Source organism: Furipterus horrens, unplaced genomic scaffold (genome assembly GCF_987537825.1).
Source record: "Furipterus horrens unplaced genomic scaffold, mFurHor1.1.pri manual_scaffold_2, whole genome shotgun sequence".
NCBI classification, from domain to species: domain Eukaryota; kingdom Metazoa; phylum Chordata; class Mammalia; order Chiroptera; family Furipteridae; genus Furipterus; species Furipterus horrens.
In genome coordinates, this window is record NW_028327172.1 from 105,949,919 (window position 1) to 105,977,086 (window position 27,168).

At 36.8% G+C, this 27,168-nt stretch overlaps 1 protein-coding gene and 1 non-coding gene across 3 annotated transcripts in view; one reads left to right on the plus strand and one right to left on the minus strand.

Annotated features, from left to right (window-relative positions):
* HERC5 (HECT and RLD domain containing E3 ubiquitin protein ligase 5) overlaps window positions 1-27,168 on the plus strand; it is a 42,864-nt gene that overhangs the window by 10,498 nt on the left and 5,198 nt on the right. For both annotated transcript variants that reach the window (XM_090266292.1, XM_090266293.1), the window contains exons 8-20: window positions 643-719; window positions 1,421-1,524; window positions 2,873-2,932; window positions 4,386-4,479; window positions 6,996-7,182; window positions 8,696-8,850; window positions 14,210-14,323; window positions 15,242-15,352; window positions 16,478-16,648; window positions 18,971-19,114; window positions 20,014-20,180; window positions 23,343-23,409; window positions 24,301-24,371. In XM_090266292.1, coding sequence (XP_090122418.1) covers window positions 643-719; window positions 1,421-1,524; window positions 2,873-2,932; window positions 4,386-4,479; window positions 6,996-7,182; window positions 8,696-8,850; window positions 14,210-14,323; window positions 15,242-15,352; window positions 16,478-16,648; window positions 18,971-19,114; window positions 20,014-20,180; window positions 23,343-23,409; window positions 24,301-24,371 — 1,522 coding nt within the window. The remainder of the gene's footprint in view (window positions 1-642; window positions 720-1,420; window positions 1,525-2,872; window positions 2,933-4,385; window positions 4,480-6,995; window positions 7,183-8,695; window positions 8,851-14,209; window positions 14,324-15,241; window positions 15,353-16,477; window positions 16,649-18,970; window positions 19,115-20,013; window positions 20,181-23,342; window positions 23,410-24,300; window positions 24,372-27,168) is intronic.
* On the minus strand, window positions 9,905-10,039 carry LOC150019252 (small nucleolar RNA SNORA48). The gene has a single exon (XR_016509566.1). It is a non-coding gene; the product is annotated as a small nucleolar RNA SNORA48 (small nucleolar RNA).

The window sequence follows — 27,168 nt, forward strand, 5'->3', positions numbered from 1 at the left end:
GTGCAAGAGCCAACCAATCAGTGTCTCTCACACATCAATGTTTCTCTTCCTTGCTTTCTCCCTCTCTTCCCCTCTTTCTAAACATCAATAAGTGAAATCTTTTTTTAAAAAAAAGTGCCTCAGAGCATTTTGGTTACTGTTTCTGGAAGTCTAGTGGTGACCTAAAGTACCAGAATTCTCTCAGTTCTCCTGGGAAAATGAATAGTAGGGTTATTTCCTTAAGAAGTTCATAAATTTGGTATCTTATAAGCACTTACTTCTGAAATAACTTACTTACCTTCCTCACATCCAATAGTCATTGGTCAAATCTTAAGTTGTAGAATATAGTTTTTAGTATTAGGAGCCAAATTACACCAAGGAACAGTTAACTAATCAAATATTTGTGTGTGTATATACATATATAAAAGCATTTATATGTATATTAAACAGATGCTACGTATCAACCTTGTAAGTCACCTGTTTGTCATTTGGACTTTACCCTGAAGTAGATATATATTTCTGCTTTATGGGTGGTAAATGTGCTGAGTCTGCCTATCAGAAAGCTAAAAGAACTAAGTTTAAAAATGATCTGAAATGAAATTGAGTGTGCATGTTTGTTTGTGTCAAAGAACATTCTGAACTCTTTCTGTATATCCCTTTCAGAAAGCCATACCTCAGAAAAGGAGTTAATACTAATTGCTGGAGGGAATCAAAGCATTTTGCTCTGGATGAAAAAAAAGGTAAAAATAGATGTGTAGAGATTCTGTAACTTGGTATTTTAAGTAAAACAAACAGTTCCAGAATCCAAGTTTGGTGAATTCCAAAATCATCAGGTAACTGGGCTGACTTTTAGGGAACAGGTAAGACATTATTGATCCTTTATTGTCTAAACTGCATAATATCCACAAAAATCAGATACGAACCTATTAAATATCAAATCAGACATATTTCCTTAGACTCTTCTTACCTTTTGGGAGGCTCCCTGCCAATGGCATTTGGCCAGTGCTGACATTCTAATACAACTCTGCCAGCCAGTACTAAAAAAGACCTGAGGTTCACAGGCTTGTGAATAATGTGCTCTACCTACTTCACCAAGGCAAATCGCATTCCTCCCACTACTGCACACAGCACTTTTAATATTTTTCCTTCCCCTCAAAGCTGTGTGATGCTGTTCATTTTAATCCAATTATACCTGTATAAAGTGTGCTGAGTGTTGTGGCACTTGGAGAGATTTACTTTGGATCAAAATTGGCAAGAAATTTGCAACCAGGCAAATAATTGATTACTTATTGGTAGAATTTCACTTTATAATTTCCCAGAGCTATGTTACCCATATTTAAAAATCAATATTACCTTCTATCTTTAGAATGTGCCTAAAAGTTGGATACTTGTTTCTGTTGTTTCTACATTATTATTTTTTACTTTTCTTGTTTGTTTACAGAATCCCTATGTTAATCTGAGGAGGAAAATTCCTACACTGAATGAAGGGACCGTAAAGAGGTGGATTGCTGATGTGGGGACTAAGCAGTGGCAAAATATAAAAAGGTACACTTCACGTGTCTGTCTGCTTTTGTAGTTCTCTATAAAGCTGTATGTATCCCTCTCCCTCCATTTGCTCTGTACAATACACAGATGTAAGATTTTGTGATTGTCGTAAGTGGTCCATTAGCCAGAGATTTCCAGAGAAACAGAACCAGTAAAGGGTGTATGTGTGTATAGAGAGATTGATTGATTGATTGATTGATTTTTAAGAATTGGCTCATGGGTTTAAGAGGGCTGATAAGTATAAAATCCCTAAGGCAGACTAACAGGTAGACACAGGGAAGCATAGATTTTGCAGCTTGAATCCCAAGGCTGTCTGGAGGCAGAATTTACTCTTTTCAGAAGACCTTAACCTTTTTCTCTTCAAGCCTTCAATTGATTGGATGAGGCCCACCCACATTATGGAGAATAATTTGCTTTACTCAAAGTCTGCTTGTTGAAATGTAACCTAATACCTTTACAGCAACATTTAGATTTTTTTTTGTTTTTTTATTGTTGACATTATTGCATATGTCCCCCATTTTTCCCCACTTTGCCCACCTCTACCCAGCTCCCACCCCCTAGATTGGTAATTGACCAAATATCTGGGTACTGTTGCCCAGCCATGTTGTTGACACATAAAATTAACCATCACAACTAGCATGTCTTTTCCATGAGGGCAGCTTTCTTTACTGCAGGACTTCTCTGGGCCTTCAATATATTTGCGTACATTTTGACTACCTGAGCAGGAAATACAGTTCACGGTTTCCCAGTCCTGTTTGACCACAGAACCACTTATTTGTGAACCTCCTATTCACAGCTGAACAACAACTACCATCTATAAAGATTATACTTAATTTTTACAAAAATCTTCCTTTTAGAGATGTTTTAAGTATGGCTTTCTAATTCTGAAAAAGCACTTGTACAAAAAGTTACATCATAATTTTCAGAGCATAAATAATCAAGAAATACTTGTGCAGTTACTAGTAAGATGAAACTGAGCATACTTCTCCTTCCCCCAATTTAATTTCTGGTAATGTTTTGGTTTCCACTACAATGGAACAGAAATAAATAGGGCTGGGGAAAGTTGGGTAAGATGAGAGTTTTTTTTATTTATCAAAGAAAATACTGACCCTACGTCAAGCCTTTTTCTTTCTCTGTCTTCTCAGAATACATAGCTTTTTATTTCCCATGTTTGGCCACTGAAAATTTGAGGTTTAACAAACGGAATCACCTTTTTGATACCCAAGGCAATAACAAATTAGAGACAGAAGGAGAAGGACAATTAGAACATGTTTTATTTATCGTGTCTCATGATATAAGGAGGCATAATCATGATTTGTTTTAATCACTGTCTTACTCCTCAATGTAGGGAAATCAAAGAGATATTCTCATCTCCTGCTTGTCTGACTGGAAGTTTTGTGAGAGAAAGGTAATATATATAGTATGTGTAATAAATGTATAAAGTTCTGTTAAAAATCCTGTGTACCACAGAGTGACTATAGTTAATAATACTGTATTGTATATTTGAAAGTTCCTAAGAGAGTCGATCTTAAAAGTTATCATAAGAAAAAAATTGTAACTGGTGATAGATGTTAACTAGAATTATTATGGTGATCATTTTGTAATATATACCTATATCAACTCATTGTGTCATATACCGAAAGTAATATATGTCAATTATATCTCAATTTTATAATTACCTATGTGTTTATCTCTTTAAAAATTATTACTATATGATTGCTATAGGAAATGTCAAAAAACAAATACACATAAAAAAATGAATATCACCCATAATCCAACCACCTAAGAGTAATAGCTAGTAGCATTTGTGTGTATACTTTTTCTATGTAAATGTATACTTTTACAAAAAATGGGATTATGTGTTACTTTATACATTGATTTACTCTTAATATATTTGTCCATTTTTTATTTTATTCTATTTCCATATTCATATTTCTTATAACATCATTTTTTTAAAAGATTTTATTTATTTACTTTGGGAGAGAGGGGAAGGTAGGGAGAGAGAGAGAGAGAAAGAGAGAGAAACATCGAGCAAGAGAAACTTCACTTGGTTACTTCTTGCATACAGCCCAACAGGGGACTGGCCTGCAACCCAGGCATGTGCCCTGACAAGGAATCAAACCCATGACCTTTTGCTTTGCAGGCTGACATTCAACGAACTGAGCCATGCCAGTCAAGGCTCTTAATAACATCATTTTAATGGTTGTGTGATACTCCATGGGAAGGACATACCTTACTTTCTTTATAAACATTTTCTTTTTACAAGATGTTAAGATTTCTTTGAATTTTTAAACAGTATGAAGGAAAAAAACTTTGTAATTATTTTCCTAAATATTTGTATAATTTTTATTTATAAAACTTTTTAGACACTAAATATATGTATTGCTTTACAAAGAATGTGTGTTTTTAGGCAATGCCTGTATAAAGTTCAATATGTCATTCATGGCCTAGTATTGGAATACTAACAATTTACTGTTCAGACATTTCTTTTTTTTTTTTTCCAGGAATAGGTAAAACCTTTTCCTTTTTTTCTGCGGCCTTTTTTTAACCTGGAAAATATTTATTGATTACCCATTTAAGATAATATCTGAGTTAAAGTTGGATAGCCTATATTGTTAGTACAGCCTTGATAGTTTTGGCATTTTAGAAATGGTTATGTTGTCAACTATATTTTTAATTGTTTTTGTATTCGGCCAAATGATTATATTTATTGTAAAGTTGAGAAAAAGGAATTTTACTGACATGACAGCAAGCTTTAGGAAAAAAACTTTATCTGGATAATCCAATAAAATATTTAATTTAGAATTTTTCTTTTCATTTACTTACTCATCTATTTTTTTAAATGTATCTTTCTTCCACAGAATAGCTGCAGAAACGATGTCTGTTCATTTGGACTTACATAAAGCAAGAAACCTCTTTAAGGAGTTAACCCAGAAGGACTGTATTACCAACATGGTAGTATTCTTCAAATTCTTTGGAAAAAGAAAATCACTAAACCAATTTTTACAAGAACTCAAAATTTCAGAAGAAATATTTTGTTTTGAGAGATTCTCTGAGACCTTGTAGTATATCCATATTAAACTCAGCATTCAGGTGTTTGCTCCCGTAGGGCAAAATAGTCGATATAGTAGTCATATAGGTTAAAAATAGTCTGAATAGTTTATATATACACATATGCACATGTTTTCCTAGAGGGAATTGTTTCAACTTGGGGATTTAGGAAAATGAGTAAAGGATTTGTTGAGACTGGCAAACTAGAACAAGAACATTTTATTTGCAGTTATTTTAAACACAAGTATAGAAATGGGCATGCTTTTTCTGATTTGACATCCCCTTTACCAAGGACTGCCTGGATTCTTCCTCTCTGTTTTGTTCTGTTGTACCTTTTCTTAGGTTCTAGAATATTCTTTTTCCTTTTGAGTTGTAGCTTCTTTGTTTTCAGCTCTATCATTACTGTCATTAGGTTTCCCACTTGCAGATGTTCCAAAGATACTTCCTTTATTAATTTAGCCTTTCTTGATTCAGCCTTTATTAATTTATTTCCATGGTCTGTTGTACTGGTTAATCTAGGAGTGGTACTTGGTATGTTCTTTCTCAATGTTTCTGGGTCTCACTCTGGTTCCTTTTTCTTTCTCCTTCACTTCTTTTCTCCTTGCCTTCCCCTCCCTCTCTCCCCTTACTTAACACTCTACTTAGCCACTTTCTCTCCCCTCCCCTTCCATCCCTCCTTGGGTCTTTCCTTCTGTTTCTATAGCTCTCATTCTCTTTCTTGCTTCAGTCCTGCTCATCTCTCTTCCTCCCTCTCAGCTCCCTCACCTGTTCTGTTACTCTACCTGTGATAATTAGCATTCTATATCTTAGCTGCAGTTCTCTCTCACACCCATTCTTATATCTCAGGGGAAGATGGAAGGTTCAATTCTGTTAACTGACAGAACCATGGCCCAGTTAGGGATCTGAGGTAAAATGGATCCCTAATTATGTACTTTTATCAGGACTCTGTAGCACTTAATGGAAAGTGTCACTAAAAACAGAAAGCCATTTCTGCATCTGAAGGGAAGAGGTTGGATCAGTTCATCATTAAGGCTAATTATACCTTGGTGGTTCCAAAATAATATAAAGTGTAAGCAACATAATCAGAGAGCAATCTTTCATTATTTCAAACAGAATAATTGGGTCAGAAGACCTTTAATGGTTCTATTTTGAGGTTTCTGTGATGGGGATTCAAAGACTTGGCATTCATTCATTCATTTAGCAAACATTTGAATATTTGCTAGGTGAAGGGCATTGTGATGAATACTGATGAACAGTGTCCTTGGGGTCATGGCTTCGTTCAGCACACAGACACGTTCATTAATAAATGGGAAGACTGGCTGTGTTTTACATGGTGTTGTCTTCCCTCATGCCTAGCTTAGAACCTAGCGGGTATATAATAAATATTTTAGATAAATGAGTTCAGTCATTACTAGGGCAGTGAGTAGTCAGTTCTACTTAGAACACTAAAAACAAGGTGAGACATTGTTAAATAGAGGTGTCAGGTATGTGTCACTCCAAAGACTCAACCACAGAATAGGAACCCAGTATGTTTTGGTGTTAAAAAGACATAGTTTTAAAATGTGTGCATTTAGAGAGAGCATTTAGCTAGTCTCATAATTTAATAATTAAGAACTAGGGCTTTGGTGTCAGAAAGATCCAGGAGAGAGACCCACTTCACTGTTGTTATCTTGAGCAAATCAGTTTCTCTGAAATACAGATTTCTTATCTATTAAAGGGGGTTAAATGACGTATTTAATACATGTAAATGATTTAGCATCTGACAAGTAAGTATTCCATAAATACTAGCTCATCTTACTGGGTTTTTTAACAAATTTCCACTTCTATTATGAGCACACATGAGAAATAAAAATTCAGAATTGCATTTCAATTTCTCCTGAACACTTGAATTCTAAATTATGGAAACTTGAGATTGGAAGGGCTAGAACTAGAGTTTGTGGTGGAGTTGGTGATGAGGTCCTACGGGAAGTTAATAGGTAACCATGTTGGTTTTTATTGTTGCAGTTGTTACTTTTTGTTTGTTTTTAGGTTTTATTTTTGTTTTGCTTTTTCGGGTTTTAACACTTTCTTCCTCTTTAAAAGAAAAGTAGGTGTGATTGTGGAACCAGAGGATACAATGTAGTAGTTATTATTGGGAAGGCTGTTTATTAGTTCTGAACCCACTGTTCCTTCAGTATAACTCTTACACATGTAAATTTCTTTATTTCTTTCATGCACCCCCAGTAATTGATTGGAGACAATATTTGTCACATATCTACATTGACTAGGTGAGATGGAATATAAGCATAGGTTTTAGACTAAATGATTATTACAGTTTCACAGTGCAGTGAAACTCGAGGTTCTACACTTTATTTACAGTAAGTTGCACCCAGTGCCTGCTGTGTTTTGAGTGTCTTCTCCCTGATCCTTTTTGATTACAGGTAACCACATGTCTCAGGGAGAATCTGCTCAAAAATCTTCCATTTCCTTCACACCAAGAAGCTTTAGGAGTTTTCTTCCTTCTCCCAGAATGTCCCATGATGCATGATTATAACAACTGGGAGAACCTGGTGGTTCCGTTTGCAGAGGCTGTTTGTAAAATGAGTGATACATCTTCACAGGCTCTGGGTAAGATTGATGATGTACTTTTGAAAGTCCTTTACCATTCTCTCAGTGGAAAGATGTGCTGAGTAAAGTTATGGCAAACTTAGGTAGACAAGGAAATAAATTCATGTTTTGTTTTGTTTTTTTACCTTGTATACTTAATTTATTCTAACAATGCTATAGTAATTGCTCTTCCAAAATATATTGTTCTGGTATCTTGTTATAGTTCTTATAATGATCTATGTGTGGCTTGGTTGTGCGGTCCTTTTTCAGCTTTTCATTATGAAAAATTTCATACACAAAGACTGAAGGAATAGTACAGTGAATACCCATATACCCTCTACCTGCGAGTCAGCAACAATTACCGTGTTGCCATATGCGCTTCCTCTCTCTTTAAGTACAGATTACATTTTTGCTAACTACTTGAAAGTAAGTTGGAGGCACCATGACATTTCACCTATAATATTTAACCATGCATCATATAACGGTAAGGAAATCTACATTATCATGACATCATTATCACACCTAATAAAATTAGCCATAATTCCATAACATCTAATATCCAAGCCATATTCAAATTTCTGCAAAATGTATTTTTAAAAATTTTAGATCAGTTGTCCTGTAGAATGTCCCACCTGTAGATTTTCTGATTGTTTCCTCCTTCCTCTGTGTTTCCAGTACATTGAAAGTTAGTTCTAGGCACTTGATTAGATTTAATGAGGTTTTTTTGTGGTTTGTTTGTTTTTAACATAAATAGCATATTCAGCCCAAGGAAGTCCATTCTTCTCTATATTTAATAAAATTTAGATAACATTTTAAGTGATGGAAAGCTAGTGTGAAACTTTTTCTTTTCCTTTTTATAATGACAGAAGGTGGTGCTGTTTTCTTAATGTTTTTTTTTTTTTATTGTTGTTCTAGTACAGTTGTCTCATTTTACCCCGTTGCTCTCCCCTGTCCCTCCCCTCACTTCTCCCACAGTCAATCCCTGCCCTGTTGTCCGTGTCCTTGGGTCATTTATACTAGTTCCTTGACTAGACCCCTTCCCCTTCTTTCCCTCCTTCTCTCCATACCCCCTCCCCTGTCACTGTCAGTGTCACTGTCAGTCTGACCCTTGTTTCCATGCCTTTGGGTCTGTTTTGCTCATTTGTTTTTGTTCATTCGGTTCCTGTATTAGGTGAGACCATACGCTATTTGTCTTTCACCGCCTGGCTTATTTTACTAAGAGTTAAACACTCATGCTGGGAGCATGAAAAGAAGAGCTGTGCAATAGGAATAGTTCTTAATTTAGTTTTTAATATAGTATGCTTTTTCATCTGGATAAAAATGTGACTAATTTAATGTCTGTTTTTTCACATTATTAAGATTGTGGTTCTAGAAATTTTATTTTAGGACATTCTAAACTTAATTGCAATCATATTTATTGAGAAATTTATTACAAATGTGTTTTTGTAACTATAATATATAGAAGATATTCTGTCAGTTTTGGACAACTTTTTACCTTTACATGCCAACATTTATTTACCTTTGTATCCCTCAGTGGAATATTGGGCATCTCTGCAAGAATCCGATTTCATTAAACTGGTGCAGATGTTTAAAAGAACCCTCACTGCTCAACTGCAGCATTGGGCTGGAAGTGCTGAGGGTAACCGTCATGTCAGAGTTCTCCTGGAAGTGTTGAAAAAGTTGCACAGGGTAAGGGTTCATTCTTTTAGAAACCTGTTTATCCTTACTTTGTAATAAAAATTCCCTTGGTTTTCACCTGGCCTGACTGAAGCAGACTCTTGAAACATGAAGTTTATATTGCTATTTTTTTGTTTGTTTTTTTGTGTGAATTATGTCGTGTATTTAAAGGAGTATATATCTAGTATCTATGAACAGTTTGAAGAAAAGTAATAAAACAGACATCAGTATAACTACTCCCGATGTTGAAGAAGAAAGTGTTTCCAGTAGTTTAGAAATGCCAGTGGTTTTTTTTTTTCTTAGTTTGTATCCCTTCACCTCCTGGAGATAGCCATGATCCTGGATTTTGGGTTAATCATTCCCTCACTCTTCTTTATTGTTTTATGACTATTATGCTGTTTAATTTTACTGGTTTTGAAATTCATACAAATGGAATGCATGCTGCTTACACATTTATTTTACAGATTCATTCAGAAGAATTCACTGGCTATAGTTCATTCATTTTCATTTCTACATCGTAGTCCATTGTTTGAATCTACCGTAATTACCCATTCCAGTACTGATGGATATATATGCTCTTTGCAATTCTTTTCAGAGGGAGGGGTTCTTTATGAGAAAACATGCTGCTGTAAACATTTTTATACATATCTCTTGGTGTTCATGTATCAAGAGTTGGTTAGTTTCCATACCTAATTCTGGTATTGATAGGTTGTAGGATAAGCATGTGTTCTTTATTGGTAGTTACACACCGTCTTCCAAAGTGCTTAGACTAATTTAAATCCTATTCATGGGAATTCTTGTTCCATGTCTGACTTTAAAATTTGGAAAATATTTTCAGCGTGAAATGATACCAAGTTATGATTTTAATTGTATTTCCCTCTCCAAGTCCTCTGCCTTCTTTTCTTACTTTGGTTTTGTCCCACATGCCCGTAGGTGGACACCTTAGTCCATATGTCTGTGTTCCACTTCTACCTTCCACAACAGCTGCTTCTTAGCCAGCCCTGGAATCCAGGGATATGCTCACCTGTGACAGTCTACTCTTTTTTTTTTTTTTTTTTCCACTAATCCATGTCTCCAAGGCATGAACCAGGCATGGGCACAAACCAAAAGCCAACCTGGGATAAACAAGGAGTTACTTTGTCCCTGGGTGATATGAGATTAGCACCACGACAGTCTACTCTTTAGGGACCAAGCAGGGGCAGAGACCCATGCAGGTCCTGGAAGCTGGCTTGGCATCTGAGCAGGGACTTCACAATTCCTGGGTAGCTGGAGCTCAGTCTACAAGGGGAGGTGTGGGCTGCCAAAGACATGTCTCCTTGGCCCTGGACACCGCTTCCTGCCCTTGTGGCAAAGTGGTTGGCTAGAGGAATGCCAGAGCAAGGGCCTTTAAATCATGGACCCAGAACAGAGACCAGTCTTGCCCAGGTATTGACTTTAGCTTTGCCTTTCACATTTTGGTGTTCAGTCCAATTGGAAATAAATTTTAAATTTATTTTTATTATTTTTCATACAAAAAAATTACTTATTGAAATATTATGTCCTTCTACTGATAGGCAGTGCAAACTCTGTCATAAAACAAGTTTCTACGTGTAGAATTCATTTCTGGGCTCTCGTTTGTATTGTTGGTCATTTTATATAGCTCTATATCATTTATGTCTAGTAAGAGGAGTACCCTCACCTTGTTCTTAAAGTTTATCTTTGCTACTTTTGGCACTTGGTTCTTCTATACAAATTTTAAAATTGGCTTCTCTGATTCCACACACACACAAAAATATCTTACTGGGAATTTGACTGGAGTTGCATTGAATTTGTATTTCAATTTGGGGAGAGTTGACATCTTTACTACTGTGAATCTTCATGATGTCTATTTCTTTCACTTATTAGATTGTCTTTAAAGTCTTTCAGTAAAGTTTTGTTATTTTACTATGAAAATCTTGGCTATACTTAGTAAATATATTTCAAGTATTTGATACATTTAGGATTTGTAAATGGTATATTAAAAATTCTGTTACTGGTTTGTAGGAATGCATTGATTTTTGAATATTGGATTTATTGCCAGTAATTTGCTGAATTTTCACATCATGTCTAATAATTTACCTAATTCTTTTGCATTTTCTGTAAAGTCATGAGGCTGTTGACAGTGTAAGGCTGAGATCAGTAGGGTCCAGAGGAGCATAGTCCCAGGGGAAACAGCTTTACCATGCCTCGGGTGGTGGTATTAGGAAGCCTGGATCATTTGGGGTGTGGACCAGAGTCTATAAGACTATTCCAGATGAATGGTCTTAGCTTACACAGCCAAGAAGGGGCTTTTAGAAGACCTCCTCTGTTAATCACTGAGGCCAGGACTGTGCCCATCCAGGTCAACTAATGACACTAAAGTATCTAGTGTCCTCAGTGTCTTCACTAACTGATGATTTGCACTGTGCCACGGTGTTTGTATGTATTTCATAATAACCCTAGTTACCTTGGAATGAAAGGCTGAAAATTCTCCCAAAATTTAGGAGGAAATGTTCTGTATGAGCCTTGCCAGAAGAAACATCTGTAAATGGTATATTGCTGAGCTCTGAAGAACATGACATGCAGTATTGGGCCCAAGAGTACTTTGGATTTATATTGCACTGTATTTTTTTGGACTTAGTTCTTTAAAACTTTTCTTTGATTTAAATTACCTAGGAGGAATTCCGGTCAAGATGGCAGCATAGGCAGACATGGCTCACCTCTTCACACAACCACATCAAAATTACAGCTAAAATATAGAACAACCATCACTCAGAACCATCAGAAATCGGGTTCAGTGGGAGTCTGACAACTACAGAATTAAAGAAACCAAATCCAACCACACTGGTAGGAGGGTGCTGATGCGGAACGGGCTGGTCCCTCATCCATATGTGTTGGATAAAAATTCAGGAGGGATATTTTGGGAGCGAGGAGTCCCAGCCCCACACCAGGCCCTTCAGCCTAGGGGTCCAGTGCCAGGAAGATAAGTCCCCACAACTTCTGGCTACAAAAACCAGCTGGAATTGAGTCAGTGGAAGAAACTGCTGGAGCCCCAAGCAGTTCCTCTTAAAGAATCCACACACGGACTCACCTACTTAGACTCACTCCCTCTGGACTCCAGCACCAGGGTAGGAGTTTCAAAGGCACCAGTGGCATACAGGGAGAAACTAAAGTGTCTGACATCAAGGCGAGCAGAGGCCATTGTCCTTTTTCTAACCCTCCCCACACAGAGCCAGCAAGCTGATGCCATATCTAGGACTATCAACCTGGCTAACACTGTTTGCCTGCCTTGGAGATCCCCAGAAGCTGTGCTCCACCCAACCTATGGGTCCACTCAAGCTGCTTTTCCATATAAATGGCTGGTCTTGGCTCATGCTTCACAACTTACAAAATTCTTTTGAACAAGCAACAGCTGGCCTCAGTGAGCTCCAGGCCCTGCACTACCAGCAGCAAGCCTAGATTCACAGCTTGGCTTCCCCTGGGAATCTCCAAGCCCAGAACAAGTAGCCACCATCTCAGATTGCTTTATAGCTCAGGCTGGGTGGCCCTAGGAAAAACACAGGTTAGGGCTGACCTTGGCGTGCACCACCCAGCAACCCCAGGGCCGGAGCAACCAGTGGACAGCTACATTGGAGCACCACCACCCTGTGCCTGCACAGCTGATGCTCCACAGAGAGCAGAGGTTGGTGGTAGGTGGTCACAGCCAGTCTTTGCAGCTGACTGGGCTGGGTAAACCCCTCCTATTGATCTGCCAAAAGCAACCAAGGCTCGACCACAAGAGGAGGATGTACTCAGCCCATACAGAGGGCGCACCTCGCGTCCCCAGCTTGGGTGATAGGGGAGACTATGCCACTGGACCCTATAGGACACATCCTACATTAGGTCATACTACCAAGACACAGAGTCAAAACAGCTCTTCCTAATATATAGAAACAAACACAGGGAGGCTGCCAAAATGAGAAGACAAAGAAACATGGCCCAAATGAAAGAACAGAATAAAACTCCAGAAAAAGAGCAAAACGAAATGAAGATAAGCAATCTATCAGATGCAGAGTTCAAAACACTGGTTGTAAGGATGCTCAAGGAACTTAGTGAGGACCTCAACGGCATAAAAATGATCCAGTCAGAAACTAAGGATACACTAATTGAAGTAAAGAAAAATTTACAGGGAAACAACAGTAGAGTGGATGAAGCCGAGAATCACATCAGTGATTTTGAACATAAGGAAGCAAAAAACAACCAATCAGAACAAGAAAAAGAAAAAAATATCCAAAAGAATGAAGGTAGTGTATAAACAACCTGTGGGACAACTTCAAGAGTTCCAACATTTGCATCATAGGGATGCCAGAAGAAGAGAAAGAGTAAGAAATTGGAAATCTGTTTGAAAACATAATGAAAGGAAATTTCCCTAATTTTTAGGTGAAGGAAATAGACATGCAAGTCCGGGAAGCAGAGGGAGGCCCAAACAAGATGGATGCAAAAAGGCCCACTCCAGTGGTTAAAGATAAGGAGAGGATCTTAAAAGCAGCAACAGAAAAGTGGTTAGTTACCTACTGGGCATCTCCATAAGACTGTCAGCTGATTTCTCAAAGGAAACTGCAGGCAAGAAGGGGCTTGCAAGTAATCAAAGTGATGAAAAGCAAGGACCTACAACCAAGATTACTTTATCTGACAAAGCTATCATTTAGAATGGAAGAGCAGATAAAGGGCTTCCCAGACAAGATAAAGCTGAAGGAGTTCATCACCAAGTCCTTATTATATGAAATGTTAAAAGGACTTATTTAAGAAAAAGAAGATCATCAAAACTATGAACAATAAAATGGCAATAAGTACATACCTATCAACAATTGAATCTAAGAAACTAAGCAAACAAGAAAAACAGAGACAGGATCATGGATACAGAGCTTTTGATGGTTGCCAGATGGGAGGGGGGTGAGGGAGAATGGGTGAAAAAGTGAGGGGATTAAGAAGTACAAATAGGTAGTTACAGAATAGCCATGGGGATATAAAGTACAGCATAGGAAACAGAAAAGCTGAAGAACTAATACACATGACCCATGGACATGAACATTGGTGTGGGGATTGCCTGAGGGAGTTGGGGTGGGTATCAGGACTACTGTAATAGCATAATCAATAAAATAATTTTAAAAATAATAAAAGTAACTAGAAGTTTATCCTAGTTATCAATTTCTACTATTAAATGTGAAGTAACTTATGTTCTTAAAAATGTGGGGTTTGATCGTGGAGGAATTAGGTAGAACTTTATTCTGGTCATTAGGAGTGTTTAATTTGCATTTATCCTGATATTCTAATAGCCATTAAGCAAAATTGTCTTTATATATAAAACTTTCTCATAAGTTATATTTTGTTGAAGGTCAACCAGACTAAATGTCAAGTGCCTGAAAATATTTTCCAAGTAAGTGAACTCACGCAGTGCCTTGATTTTTATGAAGATGCGTGTAGAAGGTCCTGTTGGAAAAGGAGCTTAGTAAGTATGGCATGTTTAAAGGGGGAATTTGGTCATCAATAAGTTAATATAGGCATTTGTGCTATAACTTTCTACAATACATGAGTTTCCAGAAATCTTTGTACTCTGCAAAATTGCCCAGTAGAAATAACAGAGCTTGTGGGAAAAGCAATTCAGACCCCTGAAAACCAATGCAGTTATGTAGCCAGAGCACTAAAGAAAAGCAGTTGCTACCTTGGCAGGTAGCTTGGATCTACCAGACAAGCATCTTGCAGAAAGTGCCATGCAAGTATGAAAATGCACAAAAACAAAAGGGTAGAAATCTATCCACGCTCTAATTAGAGGCCTGGTGGTACTAAGATAACACAGATGCAAGTGGAACTCTGCTTAAGTTGGGCGTAGAAGGCAGGGTGCCTCACCAGGAGCCCCGGAGTACAGGGGAAGGTACCCTGTGTGTAAGCCCTCCTTTTACATTTTCTTAAAAGTCAGCCGAAGGGCTCTTGCTGCCTCATTTAAGGCTTTTTTTGCTTTTGTTTTTTTCCTTTTCTCTGAAGCTTTAATCTCCTAACACATCATCCCTTGCTTGGCAGAAATGTATGCGCTAACTAGCTATTCACGTTATTTCATTCCCCTATTCACCAAATACATCGAAACTAATTTACATTTCAGAAGTGTGGTTTGCAGTAGAACAAACTCTTTGGGAAAGTGTCCAGAGTTTACAATTAGTTGTTAAATGAGCAGTGAAAATACTAGGTCTAGATACCTTTCATTGGTACATGTAAAATGTTTTCTTAGAGTTTTATGTACTGACCAGCAATTTGAACTGCCTTGGCCATAAGTACTGAGACCTTAAACCATCAGGGGTTTAAGGCTATGAGGTAAGACGTAAGATCTCTCTGTCCTTTCAGTTATAAGAACTGTTCTCATTTCCATTTTTAGGACACTCCAGTAGACCTCCAGTATCCTGTCATATTCAGTCATTTTCCATTTATCTTTAATGTTCTGTCAAAAATAAAACTACTGTATGCAGACTCTTATTTAAAAATGCAGGTATGTATGCCAATTTCTTTGTCTTCATTAACAAAATCAAATGATAAGTACAATATTCCCTCACTTATCGCGGGTATTACGTTCTAGACCCCCCCATCCCCACGATAGGTGAAAATCCGCGAAGTAGGAACCTTAACATTTATTTTAGTATTTATATATATTTTAAGGCTTTATAAACTCTTCCCACACACTTTTAAACCGTTCCCAGTCCCTTACTAACCTTTCCCACTCCCTTGTTAACCTTTTCCACACTTTTATAAACGCTACTTATGTTCTTAAACATATTCTACACTCTTAAATCTACGTAACTTTAACAACATACGTATACAGTATACTTTACATCCCAAATTGCCATTTGGTTTCAGGTAGACAATCTCTTTGTTTCTGTTGTCCATGTCTGTCTTAGTCTTTCTCTCTCCCCTTAACTTTTATTTTTTTAAAGATTTTATTTATTTATTTTTAGAGAGAGGGAGAGAAACATCAATGTCTGAGATACATAGATCAGTTGCCTCTCATACGCCCCCAAATAGGGAATCTGGCCCACAATCCAGGCATGTGCCCTGACTAGTAATCAAACTGGCGACCTTTTGGTTCAAAGGCCAGTGCTCAGTCCACTGAGCCACATCAGCCAGGACTCCCTTAACTTCTTACATTATCTGTCACCTAAAATCTTTTGTCTGTGTTTTCCTCCTAGAATAGGTTATCTTGAGAGAAGTCTCATACCTGAACTTTTCTTGCAGACTGCTTTTTTTCTAAGCTTCTGAACTTCTCTTTTGAATGAGAATGTTGTTTCAGTGTTTACTAATCGGTCCCTTAGTCTGTTGATTATACTAGCTTTGTTAACTGAATTATTAATTGTGTTTATAGGATAAAGTGGTCCAGTGGAGCCCACCATTGGCCACTTTCCTGCTCACACAGGTTGTCTCCCATTTCTTAGGTTCCGTGTTGCTCCTGCTCCCTAAGGGTAAATACTGAGTGTATATCTTATCTCCAGTGTTGTATATAAAGCTCTTTTTGCAAATGTTGTGACATGCACTCATAGTAAATTGAGCCAGTTTATTCCACTTTATAAATTTTTACTTAGAGCAAATGGTGAAATGAAGTGAAACATTTCTGTTTTCCTAGGAGAAAAAAATGAGAGCTTATAGTCGGTGTCCTGCAACTGTGGAAGACGGAGAGTCCAGTTTAACTCTGCAGCCCACCTTTAATTTAGTAGTCAGAAGGAGTCACTTGATTGAGGATGTTTTGGACCAACTAAATCAATCTGAGAATGAAGATCTGAGGAGGGAGTTAGCGGTAAAGTATAATATTCAATAATTTGATGCCGAGAGAAGGAAAATACAAAATAATGCAACAACGAGTTTTACAGAGGGGGAATTATCTCCCTTTGCTGCAGAGATGATCTGTTTTAGAGTTCCCCTAATTCCCCAGTTACCTGTGGAGTTTCAGGTGATAGGTGTAGGCACTTCATCAGTACGCTCAGGCTAAGGAGCAGTAGGAGAAATGGTCTGTATGCCCCGATCCCCCCCCAAAAAAATCTGGTCAGGTAGAAAGTCCAGGACTAACCCTGATAGGTCCAGTCTCTCCCAGGCCTGACCTAGCCTGGCTAGTCACCTTTTAAGGGTTCCAGTGAGATGAGGTTGACACCAAGGAGAACTGACTGTTTCTGCTCAGACACAGGACCGATTCCTCTGTGGGTGAGGAAACTTTCTGCTTATTGACTACATAGTTTTTGAGAGTATAATTGTAGACATTATCATGTTCTGAAGATTTATAAATGATCTTTGGTTTAGTAACCATATAACTTACATTCTTGTGTATATTTGACATAGAATACTACTAATAATAATGACCGGTAGATCTAGCAGATGTTTTTCTTGTGCCAGAAACTTGTAAATGCTTTACCCTTTTTTGTGTATAACTGTTTCTACAACTCTCTGGAAGTTTCTGTTAGTCGTTCATGTTACAGATGGGGAAACTAAGGCACAAAACTATTAGGTAACTTATCCAAGGGTAATACAACTGATAAGTATCAGCCACGATTTGGGCCCAAATATCAGTTCCTAGACCTTCCACTTAAGACAAAGATTTGTCTAATATTTTTTAGAGTATTTTTGATGGGAGACTAGTTTATCATTTACCCTACTCGGATTAAAGAAAGATTGACTTGACTAAAGCTCAAATACTATTTTAAAAGTATATCGCTATGGAGTTTGCAATTAGAGTTAGAATTTCCGTATATTTTTACACACAAATTATTTTTAAAATCTAACAAACTTGTGTGATTCCAACCAGTCTACTCAGCTGCTTTAGTTTTCCAAACTGTGTAAGGCACTTTCCATGTGTTTTTTAATCTGTCTGATAATCTTGTGGGAAAACTAAAGCTTTGTGAGATTAAGGAACTTGCCCATAGGGAGGGGCAGGCTTAACACCTGGCCTTATAAATATTTTACATATTTTACAGAGGTTTGAAACTTGCACCTCTGTAAAATGGAAGAGGCATTCATCCAAATAAACAAATAAAAGGAGCTTTTTGGTGGAATATCCATATGAAAATGTTGAGTAGGTCTTTTGGAAATGAACGTGTGTTAATCAGGAGAGAAGATGAGTGGTTATGAAGGTTACATGCCTGCAAGTAATAACTGAACTTTTAAAGAGAAAAATTAGGATATGGGAAAAGATAAGAGAGAAAGGAATTTCTGGTATTAAAGGAGCAGGAAAAAGAAGAGAAAAATAGAAACCTAAATAGTGCTTCATAAGAGAAAGCAAGGAAGAAAAGAGTTTGAAGAAAGGGGAGGTGGTCAGAAGTGTAAAATGAATTAGCAAAATCAAAGAGATGAGACATCAGAAAAAAATCCTTGGAATTGGTGATTCCTGGTTCTTGGTCCTGTTGGAGAAAAGCATTTAAGTAGAGAAATGGTTTTGGAAGTTGGTGACAATATTCTCTGAAGTTTGGCCACCTAGAGTAGAAGGAGCCGGTAGTGTCAGTTTTGAAACAGTGGTGTTGAGGGTTTTTTTTTCTTTTTTCTTTCTTTCTTTTTTTTTTTTTTTTTTTTTAAGGATAAGGGAGAACTTAACACATTTGTAAACAGCAGTGAAGGGTTCCAAGAAGGAAAGGCAAGGAATGTAGTGAATAGTAGAAGAAGGAAAGATGGCTTATGATAGAATCATTTGGGAAGGAATCGGTGCCATCGTCTTAAGGAGTAAACAGACAAGCCCCTAAGTACATTATGTGTGCTCTGGCTTTTTGGTTTTCTTAAAATGTAGTATTTGTGATTTTTTTATGTTCATTTTTATTATACTTAGCATACCTTATAACAATGATGTCAGTTGAGGTCAATTTAGTGTCAAAGACTTCAGGCTCTGAGGTTTCACAGACATAGAATTAAACCTAGGTTGCACCGTTTAGCAGTTGTAGAATCTTAGGAAAGTTATTAAGTCCTTGATGCCTCATAGAACTAATAGAATATTAAATATGATAATATGAGTATGATGCTTACCATAGCTCCTGCCAAATACTTGGGCCCATGATAATGTTAGCTCTCACTATTAAATGAGACTTAATACATAGCAGTACACAGTCCTGAAAGTAATGCATAATTTGCTCTGTTCCCTCAGGTTTCATTTAGTGGAGAAATTGGGCATGACTTTGGAGGAGTCCGGGCAGAGTTTTTCCACTGTCTGTTTGAAGAGATGACTCAGCCAGAATATGGGATGTTCATGTATCCTAAAGAGGCTTCCTACATGTGGTTTCCTGTGACAGTAAGTCACCTTTTCTTTGCTTATGCTATTTCCTGACAGAAAAGGTATGTCATATACCAAAGAAAAATAGGTTGTCTACACTGTTTTATATTAGGAGAGTAATTAATGATAAAATTGTGGAGATAAATATAATTCTAAAAAGGTGATTATTTTTTCTAAAATGGAGTCCACGTTCCCTGGTCTTTCATGTCCACACAGGATAAATTAAGCAATGTATGTCTTTGACCATTTATAGAATACATGGATAATATGAACCCCTTTTCAGGTACTCATTCTTTTTATAGTTCTGATTTTTCCTGATAAATTTGAAGACAAAGGCTGTGAAAGGAAATGGTGAAAATTTTAATTTATAAGGATTACTGAGCCTAATGTGCTTCTATTCCTATTCATGCTTTATTTTTTATGGAAATAAATGTCATATATTATAGTGTAAACTGATGTTGTATATGTTGGTTTGATATTTATGTATTATAATATGGTTGCCATTGAAGTGATAATTAAGACCTCTGTCACATCACTTAATTTCTTTTTAGTGGTTGGAAAAATTAAGATCTAGTCTCATAGCACATTTGATTTGTTCTAATTCAGTATTGTCATTTATATCCATGACTGTGCGTTAGATCTCTAGGTCTTATTTACTGTTGGTGCAGTTCTTCTCCCCGGAACAACGTCTCTCCTATTCCCTCAGCCTCCATTCTGTCAATGCTTTTAGTGACCAGACTGACTGGGATTTAGATTGGCTTAATGATTGAATATAAACCCTGAATATTCTTATCTCAAGCTTCGTGGTTTTAATTTGTGATTAGATTGTCTGAAAGAGGAGGAAAAGGCTGGTTTACCTAATATAAATATGCCATTGTACTGGTAAAAATTCATATGTTGTTTTTTTCTCTTTTTAGCCTAAATTTGAGAAGAAGAGATATTTTTACTTCGGGATTCTGTGTGGACTTTCTCTGTTTAACTACAATGTTGCCAACATCCCTTTCCCACTGGCTCTGTTTAAGAAACTTTTGGACCAAACACCATCATTGGAAGACTTGAAAGAACTCAGTCCTGTTTTGGGAAGGTAAGTAAACATAGTTTCTTTTTCAGAATCCCACCTAACATATATTTAGCTAAATATTTAAGCATACCCCCTTGGATTAATCATTTAACTTTCTAGAATTAAGAAAATACTATTTTTTCTATAATTAGTCCTCAGTGCTTACATTAATCTTTGAGCTTTATTTGTTTAGAAACGGTCATGGACAGAGCACAGGTTATAATGATGTATATTTTAAATGTTGTTTCATATTACCACCTTTAAAATTAAAACTTATATTTAAGTTAAAAGACAACCTACCACCTTGCAAAAAAAATGTTGGTAACATGATAAAAGGGTTACTATCCCTGCTGCATAAAGTGTTTCTACACATTCACAGGAAAAATTGACAAAGTATACAATAAGGCAACTCACAAGAGAAGCAATAGAAATAATACATAAATAAAAACCTGACGAATCTCACTAGTGGTCATGGGATGCAGATTAAAATGAGAGGCAAATATATACTTCAGAATGACAGTGGTTGGAAATACTGATGCTCTGTGGTGCAGCAAGGATTTGGGAAAGGGTTAACTCTGATTTCAGGTATTGTTAGTGGATGTGCAGATTGGTAACCGCTTTTTCAGAGAACAATGTGGCACTGCTTATCAGAATCAAAAATGTGGTTGCTGCTTTGACCCAGCAATTCTGCCTCTGGACATTTCATCCAGAAATATACAACCATGCAAGGATTTATGAATACTAATATGCATTGAATTATATAGTTTGTAGGGAACTATTTTTTTTTTAGTATATTTATGCAGTAGACTGTGGAGATTTTTTTAAAAAATGAGAACAGTAGTATGACCCCATTATTAGTAGTATCCCCATTTTACAGATGTAGAAACTAACACACAGGTTAGGTCACTTGCCCCCATCTCAAAGTGACACACCATGATTTGAACACAGGCAGTCAGTCTGGCTCCAGAGTCCAACCATTAATCATACTAATAAGAAGAGGAAAAAAATACCGAAAGCAAAAGATTTGGAAAGGAGGAAAGACATTTTTAACTGAAAACATTGAAAATGACCTAAGTAATGCTTGGGCCTAAGAAGACTTAGTAGGCTTAATAACTTAATATACATAAACATATAAATGTAAATATTACATTCGTATCATTGTTTCTCACACTTTTAGGTCTCCAGACGCAAAAATTATTGAGCACCCCAAAGAGCTTTTATTTATGTTGGTTACATTTGCCACTGTTTACAATATTAGAAATTAAAAGTGATAAATATTTTGAATCCAGGAATACACAAATATTAGGTATAATAGAGCCTCTGGGAAATTGTTCTATATTCGTGACAGAATGTGACAGAGACAAATGTGTAACATCTTAGTATTATTGTGAAAATAGTTTTGACCTAATGGATTCCCTGTAAAGTCCTTGGGGATTCCCAGAAATTGTAGGTCTGGGCAATGCTTTGAGAAGCACTAATCTCTACATTCAGTAAAACTCCAGTTTTAATCCTAGCAGGCTTACTATAAAACTTGACAAGCTGATAATAAAATTCATATGGATGAACAAAGGACCAAGGATAGCCAGGAATAATTCATAAGGTGAATAAGGATGGGGGACTTGGCCTACCAGATATCAAGAATTACTAGAAAGCTGCATTAATTAGGACAGGATGGTATTAATGCAGGTTTTCCAGTGGAACAGAAGAGAAAGCTCAGAAACTGAAACATGCACACATGGAACTTTGTTAGCAGTAGTATGTTAGATCATTGGGAATAGGAGTACCATTCAATTAAGGCATCTGGGGGAAAATGAGAGCAGATACCTTATGTCATATACAAAAATCAACTCCATGTGGATGAAGGACTTAAATATTAAAAGTAAAAGTGATGGACGTATGGACAAAATATCTTTCTTACTTTTGGATTTCTTAAGTAAGACATAAAAAATACCAATGGTAAAGGAAAGATTGGTAAATTTAACTGCAATGAGATTCAAGAAGTTCTCTGTTCATCAAGAGATACCTTAATGAAAGAGAAAAGACACTTGTCAAAACTGGTAGCTATCTGTAACACATTTTGGGGGCCAAAGAAAAATGGGATAGAGAGGGTCTCTTATAGGTAGGTATAAGGTACTAGCAATGCTTTCTTGTTTTGAGAGGCAGGTTCACAGGTGTTCTTCATAAGCATACCCATAAATAAGCCATGCAGGGCATGTAATGAGAGGATAATGATGAATCCAGTTTTGTCAGCTGAGTTCCCATTACTCTCCCTCATTGTCACCACCCCCTCAAAAAACACAAATAGAAGATTGTCTATTTACTTCACAACAATACTGTAATAAAAAATCCAGTAGGGAAAAGAGTCAGCTTTGTTTCCACCATCTCCCAGAGTGAGGCCTTCCTCATGACATGCTGCCCTTCAGAAACAGTTAATCAAAATCAAATTCTTCCAAGTGATACCTGTACCATTTACATACTCCTTCTGCACTTATCTCACAGTACTAGGGGTGACACCTTCCTCAGCATATCCTCTATACTGGTCTCAGGGCTTACTGACAGGAAAAGAATTGGTCTCAACTCTACATCTCTTGGGCCATATTTAGTACTTTATGAATGTTTGTTGAATGAATAAAGAAGTAAAGGAGTAAATTATATAAGACATATTACTTTAATTTTATTTATAAAGTACCATAGGATGACAGAGTATGAAAATATAAAAAGATTGGCTGCTCTCATATTCATATAACATCTGTTTTCACAGATGCCAAGGTAGTCAAATTTCAGGTTTGTCTTAGGCTTGATAATATTGGACAGCAGATGAGAGAAAGTCCTTTGACCTGTCCACTCCATAGATTTCTTAAGTAATACCTGGTATTTAAAACAAGATCTAGTATTTGTTCTGTAAGTAAAGTCCCAGAGCTTAAATAAATGTAACACCAATTGGAATGAGTTTCAGTGTTAGTAAATATATCATCAATTTTTTTCTAAATAGAAACCTACAATCACTAGGTAAAGAAAGTTAGGGTGGTAGGAGGAGAATGGAAATCAGCACAGGGAGAAGAGCGTGCTGTGAGCTGTACCTGCCTCCTACTTTCAGAATAGTCATGCACTTGACATTTACTTTACAAGATATATCTAGTGATCATGATTATTGACTTAAAGATTTTTTTTTTTTTTGTTCTTTAGGAGTTTGCAAACACTTCTGGATGATGAACGTGCTGACTTTGAAGAAGCATTTTATACCCATTTTAATGTGAGTAACAATAAAAACCAGGTTACAGATCAAATTTAATCCTGATTGACCCTTCACATCCTTACATAAACATGGCACCCTTTAATGAAAAACAAAATTAAGTTAGTAGTGCTAGTTTTTTTCCTTCATTTGTCATGAGCTGGGTGTATCAGTTAGGTTTTACTGTGTAACAGACAACACCTAAACTTAGTAGCTGAAAACAACAAGCACAATTCTGTACATTTCTGGACTGGGCTAACTTGGCTGAGCTGGATGGTCTACAGTGGCCTTACCCACATACCTGGTTGTCGGCAGGCTGGTTGGTTTATGAGGTTTCAGCTGGAACAGCTTGTCTCTACTCTGTCTGCTATCATCCAGCAGGCCAGCTGAGGCTTCTTCACAGGATCGCCTCAGGGTATGAAGGGATGACAAGCCCCAACACACAAGCTTCTTTTCATGTTTTTGCTTCAGTCAGATTCCACTGGCCAGAGTACTCCACAAGGTGACATCCAGATCCAAGGGCTAAAGAAACAGACTTCCCTCTTGATGGGAGTCGTCGTAGAGCCACATTGCAAAGAGGCATGAAAACCAGGATGGGAGGGATTTATGGCCAGTTTTGCAGATCCTCCATAATAGGTGTATACTGTATAAAGTAAATACTGAAATACAGCAATTTTGTAATTAATTTTTTTAGTATTATTAGTTAAAAGAGATAACTCAAGTTTTTTAAAATTTATTTTTCATTCTGCATAAGGTGGGACTTCTTATTTGTACACTGACTGCTAATTTTTGTGACAAAAATGTACATGTTACCTATTGAGGAAAAGAGGTATGCTTCAAAGTATTTTTGTCGGTGATAGAATGTTCAGGATTATTTTGGAGATGCTATCTTGAGTTCATTTGTGGTTACAGGTTCATTGGGACAAAACTGACGTAGACTTAATTCCTAATGGAAGTTGCATAACTGTCAACCAGACTAACAAGTAGGTAAAAAAAAGTGAAATATTTGTTTTGTTTATACACTAGATTTATTTCACTGAGCTCTAAAAATTTCTTGTAGTTACTATAATTTTTCATTCCCAATTTTTTTAATGAGGTAGAGAGTTGCTGTGTGTTGTGTATGTGTGTATCTTCTGGAATTTATATTCTGGTAGGGAAGAAAATGGCTTTCTCATAGAGGCCTTCCTTATCCTCCTGTCTAGAATCATACCACCAGCTTTTCTCTCTACGCCCTTACCCTGCTTTACTTTTTCTTTGCATTTCACACTTGACCTGCCTTTAGCATTTACTTGCTTATTTCCTTGTCAGTGTTTCCCCCATAGTGATGAGCTGGGACTGGGTCCTTCTTGCTCACTTGTGTGTGTCCAATACTTCGATTTGTCTACACTAGTACCTGGTCCATAGCAGGCACTTAGTATTTGTTAATATTATTAGATGATACTGTGGTATCTTCACTTCCCAACACCTTAAGGAATTTAAAGGAATACAGTGTGGGATTATAGAATGTTCCCCTGATAATAGTTGTCAGAGTGGCAAAGATACCTAGTGAGCAATCTGGCCAAAGCCAAACACTTTGAATTTTTAATTTATTTTTAAAGTCTTTGTATTGAAGTGTAATGTACAGAAAAGTACACAAATGATAAGAGTACAGATCAAGAAATAGAACATCTCCAGTTCTATAGTATATTTTCATTAATATACCCCCCATTGATCCATAGTATTATTGATGGATATAATAAGGTTCTCTGCCTCTTCCAGCTACTTTTTGCTCTGCCCCTTTCCCTAAAAGAATTGGTAAATGTCCCCAAAGTGGAAAACAAGTAAAATGCTGGGCTCACCTCAGTGAGCTTCCCTTTTCTTTTAGTCTTGAGTCTTGTCTCAGACTTGGAAGCATGGAGCTAAATGTGTTTTTTGCATATTATCTGCCTTTTCCTAGTTCTCATTGGGAACACTTGGTATAAGCTATTCTGTCATAGCTAGAAGTATAAATCCCTTCTTGATTTGTTTTAACCACAAATAATATCATTACTCCCTATAACAAATTCAGAGAATACAGAAAAGTGTAAAATGAAATTTCTTCCACCTCCCTAGCCCATTTCCCCAACATGACTATTAGCAGATCAGGTTCAATTCCTCCAAACTTTTTTTTTTTTTTTACTTTTATTAGTACTTATTTTATGCTGAATTTACTCCCAGTCCATAAGTTTTTGTTTCTCTAGGATAGCTTTTTTTTCTGTGCAACTTCTTCTGGTTTAGGGACTATCTGCGCTTTTTCAGTAGGATCCTCTCAGCGTGTCAGGGAGAGCAGTCACCACACTGTTGCCCATGTCCATGAGTCCTTTTTCCTTTTTGCTCAGTCTGCCCATCCCACCCCTCCCAGCAGCCATCCTGCTCTCCATCTAAGAGTCTGTTCCCAGTTTCCTTGTTAGTTCAGTTTGTTCATTAGATTCCACATATAAGTGAAATCATATGGTATCTGTCTTTCTCTGACTGGCTTATTTCACTTAGCATAACGTTCATCAGGTCAGTCTGTACTGTCACAAAGGGTAAATTTCTTCTGTTTTACAGCCAAGTAGTATTCCGTTGTGTAAATGTCCCATAGTTGTTTTATCTACTCATCTACTGATGGACACTTGGGCTGCTTCCAGTCTTGGCAACTGTTAATAAGCCCCAAAGAACATAGAGTTTATGTTCTTTCGAATTAGTGTTTTGGGTTCCTTCAGATATATTCCCAGAGGTGGGATTGCTGGGTCAAAAGGCAGATCCATTTTTAATTTTTGACGTATCTCTATGCTGCTTTCCACAGTGGCTGCACCAGTCAGCATTCCCACCAATAGTCCAAAAGGATTCCCCTTTCTTCACATCCTTGCCAGCACTTGTTTGTTGATTTATTGATGGTAACCATTCTGACAGGTGTGAGATGATATCTCATTATGGTTTTAATTTGCATTTCTCTGATGATTAGTGATGCTGAGCATGTTTTCTTATGTCTGTTGACCATCTGTCCTCTTTGGAGGAGTGTCTATTCAGGTACTTTGCCCATTTTTTAATTGGGTGGTTTGGTTTTGGTGTTGAGTTTTGTAAATTCTTTATAAATTTTGGATATTAACCTCTTATCAGATGTATTGGCAAATATGTTCTCCCATTCTGTGGGTTGTCTTTTTATTTTGTTGATGATTTCCTTTGCTTTGTAAAAACTTTTTAGTTTCATATAGTCCCATTTGTTTATTGTTTTCTTTTGTTTCCCTTGCCTGGGGATATATATCTGATAAAATACTGCTACAAGCAGTGTCTGAGATTTTGCTGCCTATGTTTTCTTCTAGGATTTTTATGGTTTGCATTTTATCATTTTAAGTCTTTGATACATTTTGAATTTTTTCTTGTGTGTAGTGTAACAACATGGTCTGGTTTCATTTTCTACATGTATCTGTCCAATTTCCCCAATACCATTTATTAAATAAACTATCTTTAGCCTGTTGTATGTGCTTGCTTCCTCTGTTGAATATTAATTGACTATAAAGTGTTATTTCTAGGCCCTATTCTGTTCCATTGATCTCCATGTCTTATTTTTATGCCAGTACCATGCTGTTTCGATTACTATTGCCTTATAGTAGTTTGATATTAGGTAGCTTGATTCCTTCCACTTTGTTTTTTCTCAGGACCCTTGTTGCTATGCGGGGCCTTTTGTCATTCCATATACATTTTTGAATATTTGTTCTAGTGCTATGAAATACGTCATTGGAATCTTGATAGGAATTGCATTGAATCTTAGATTGATTT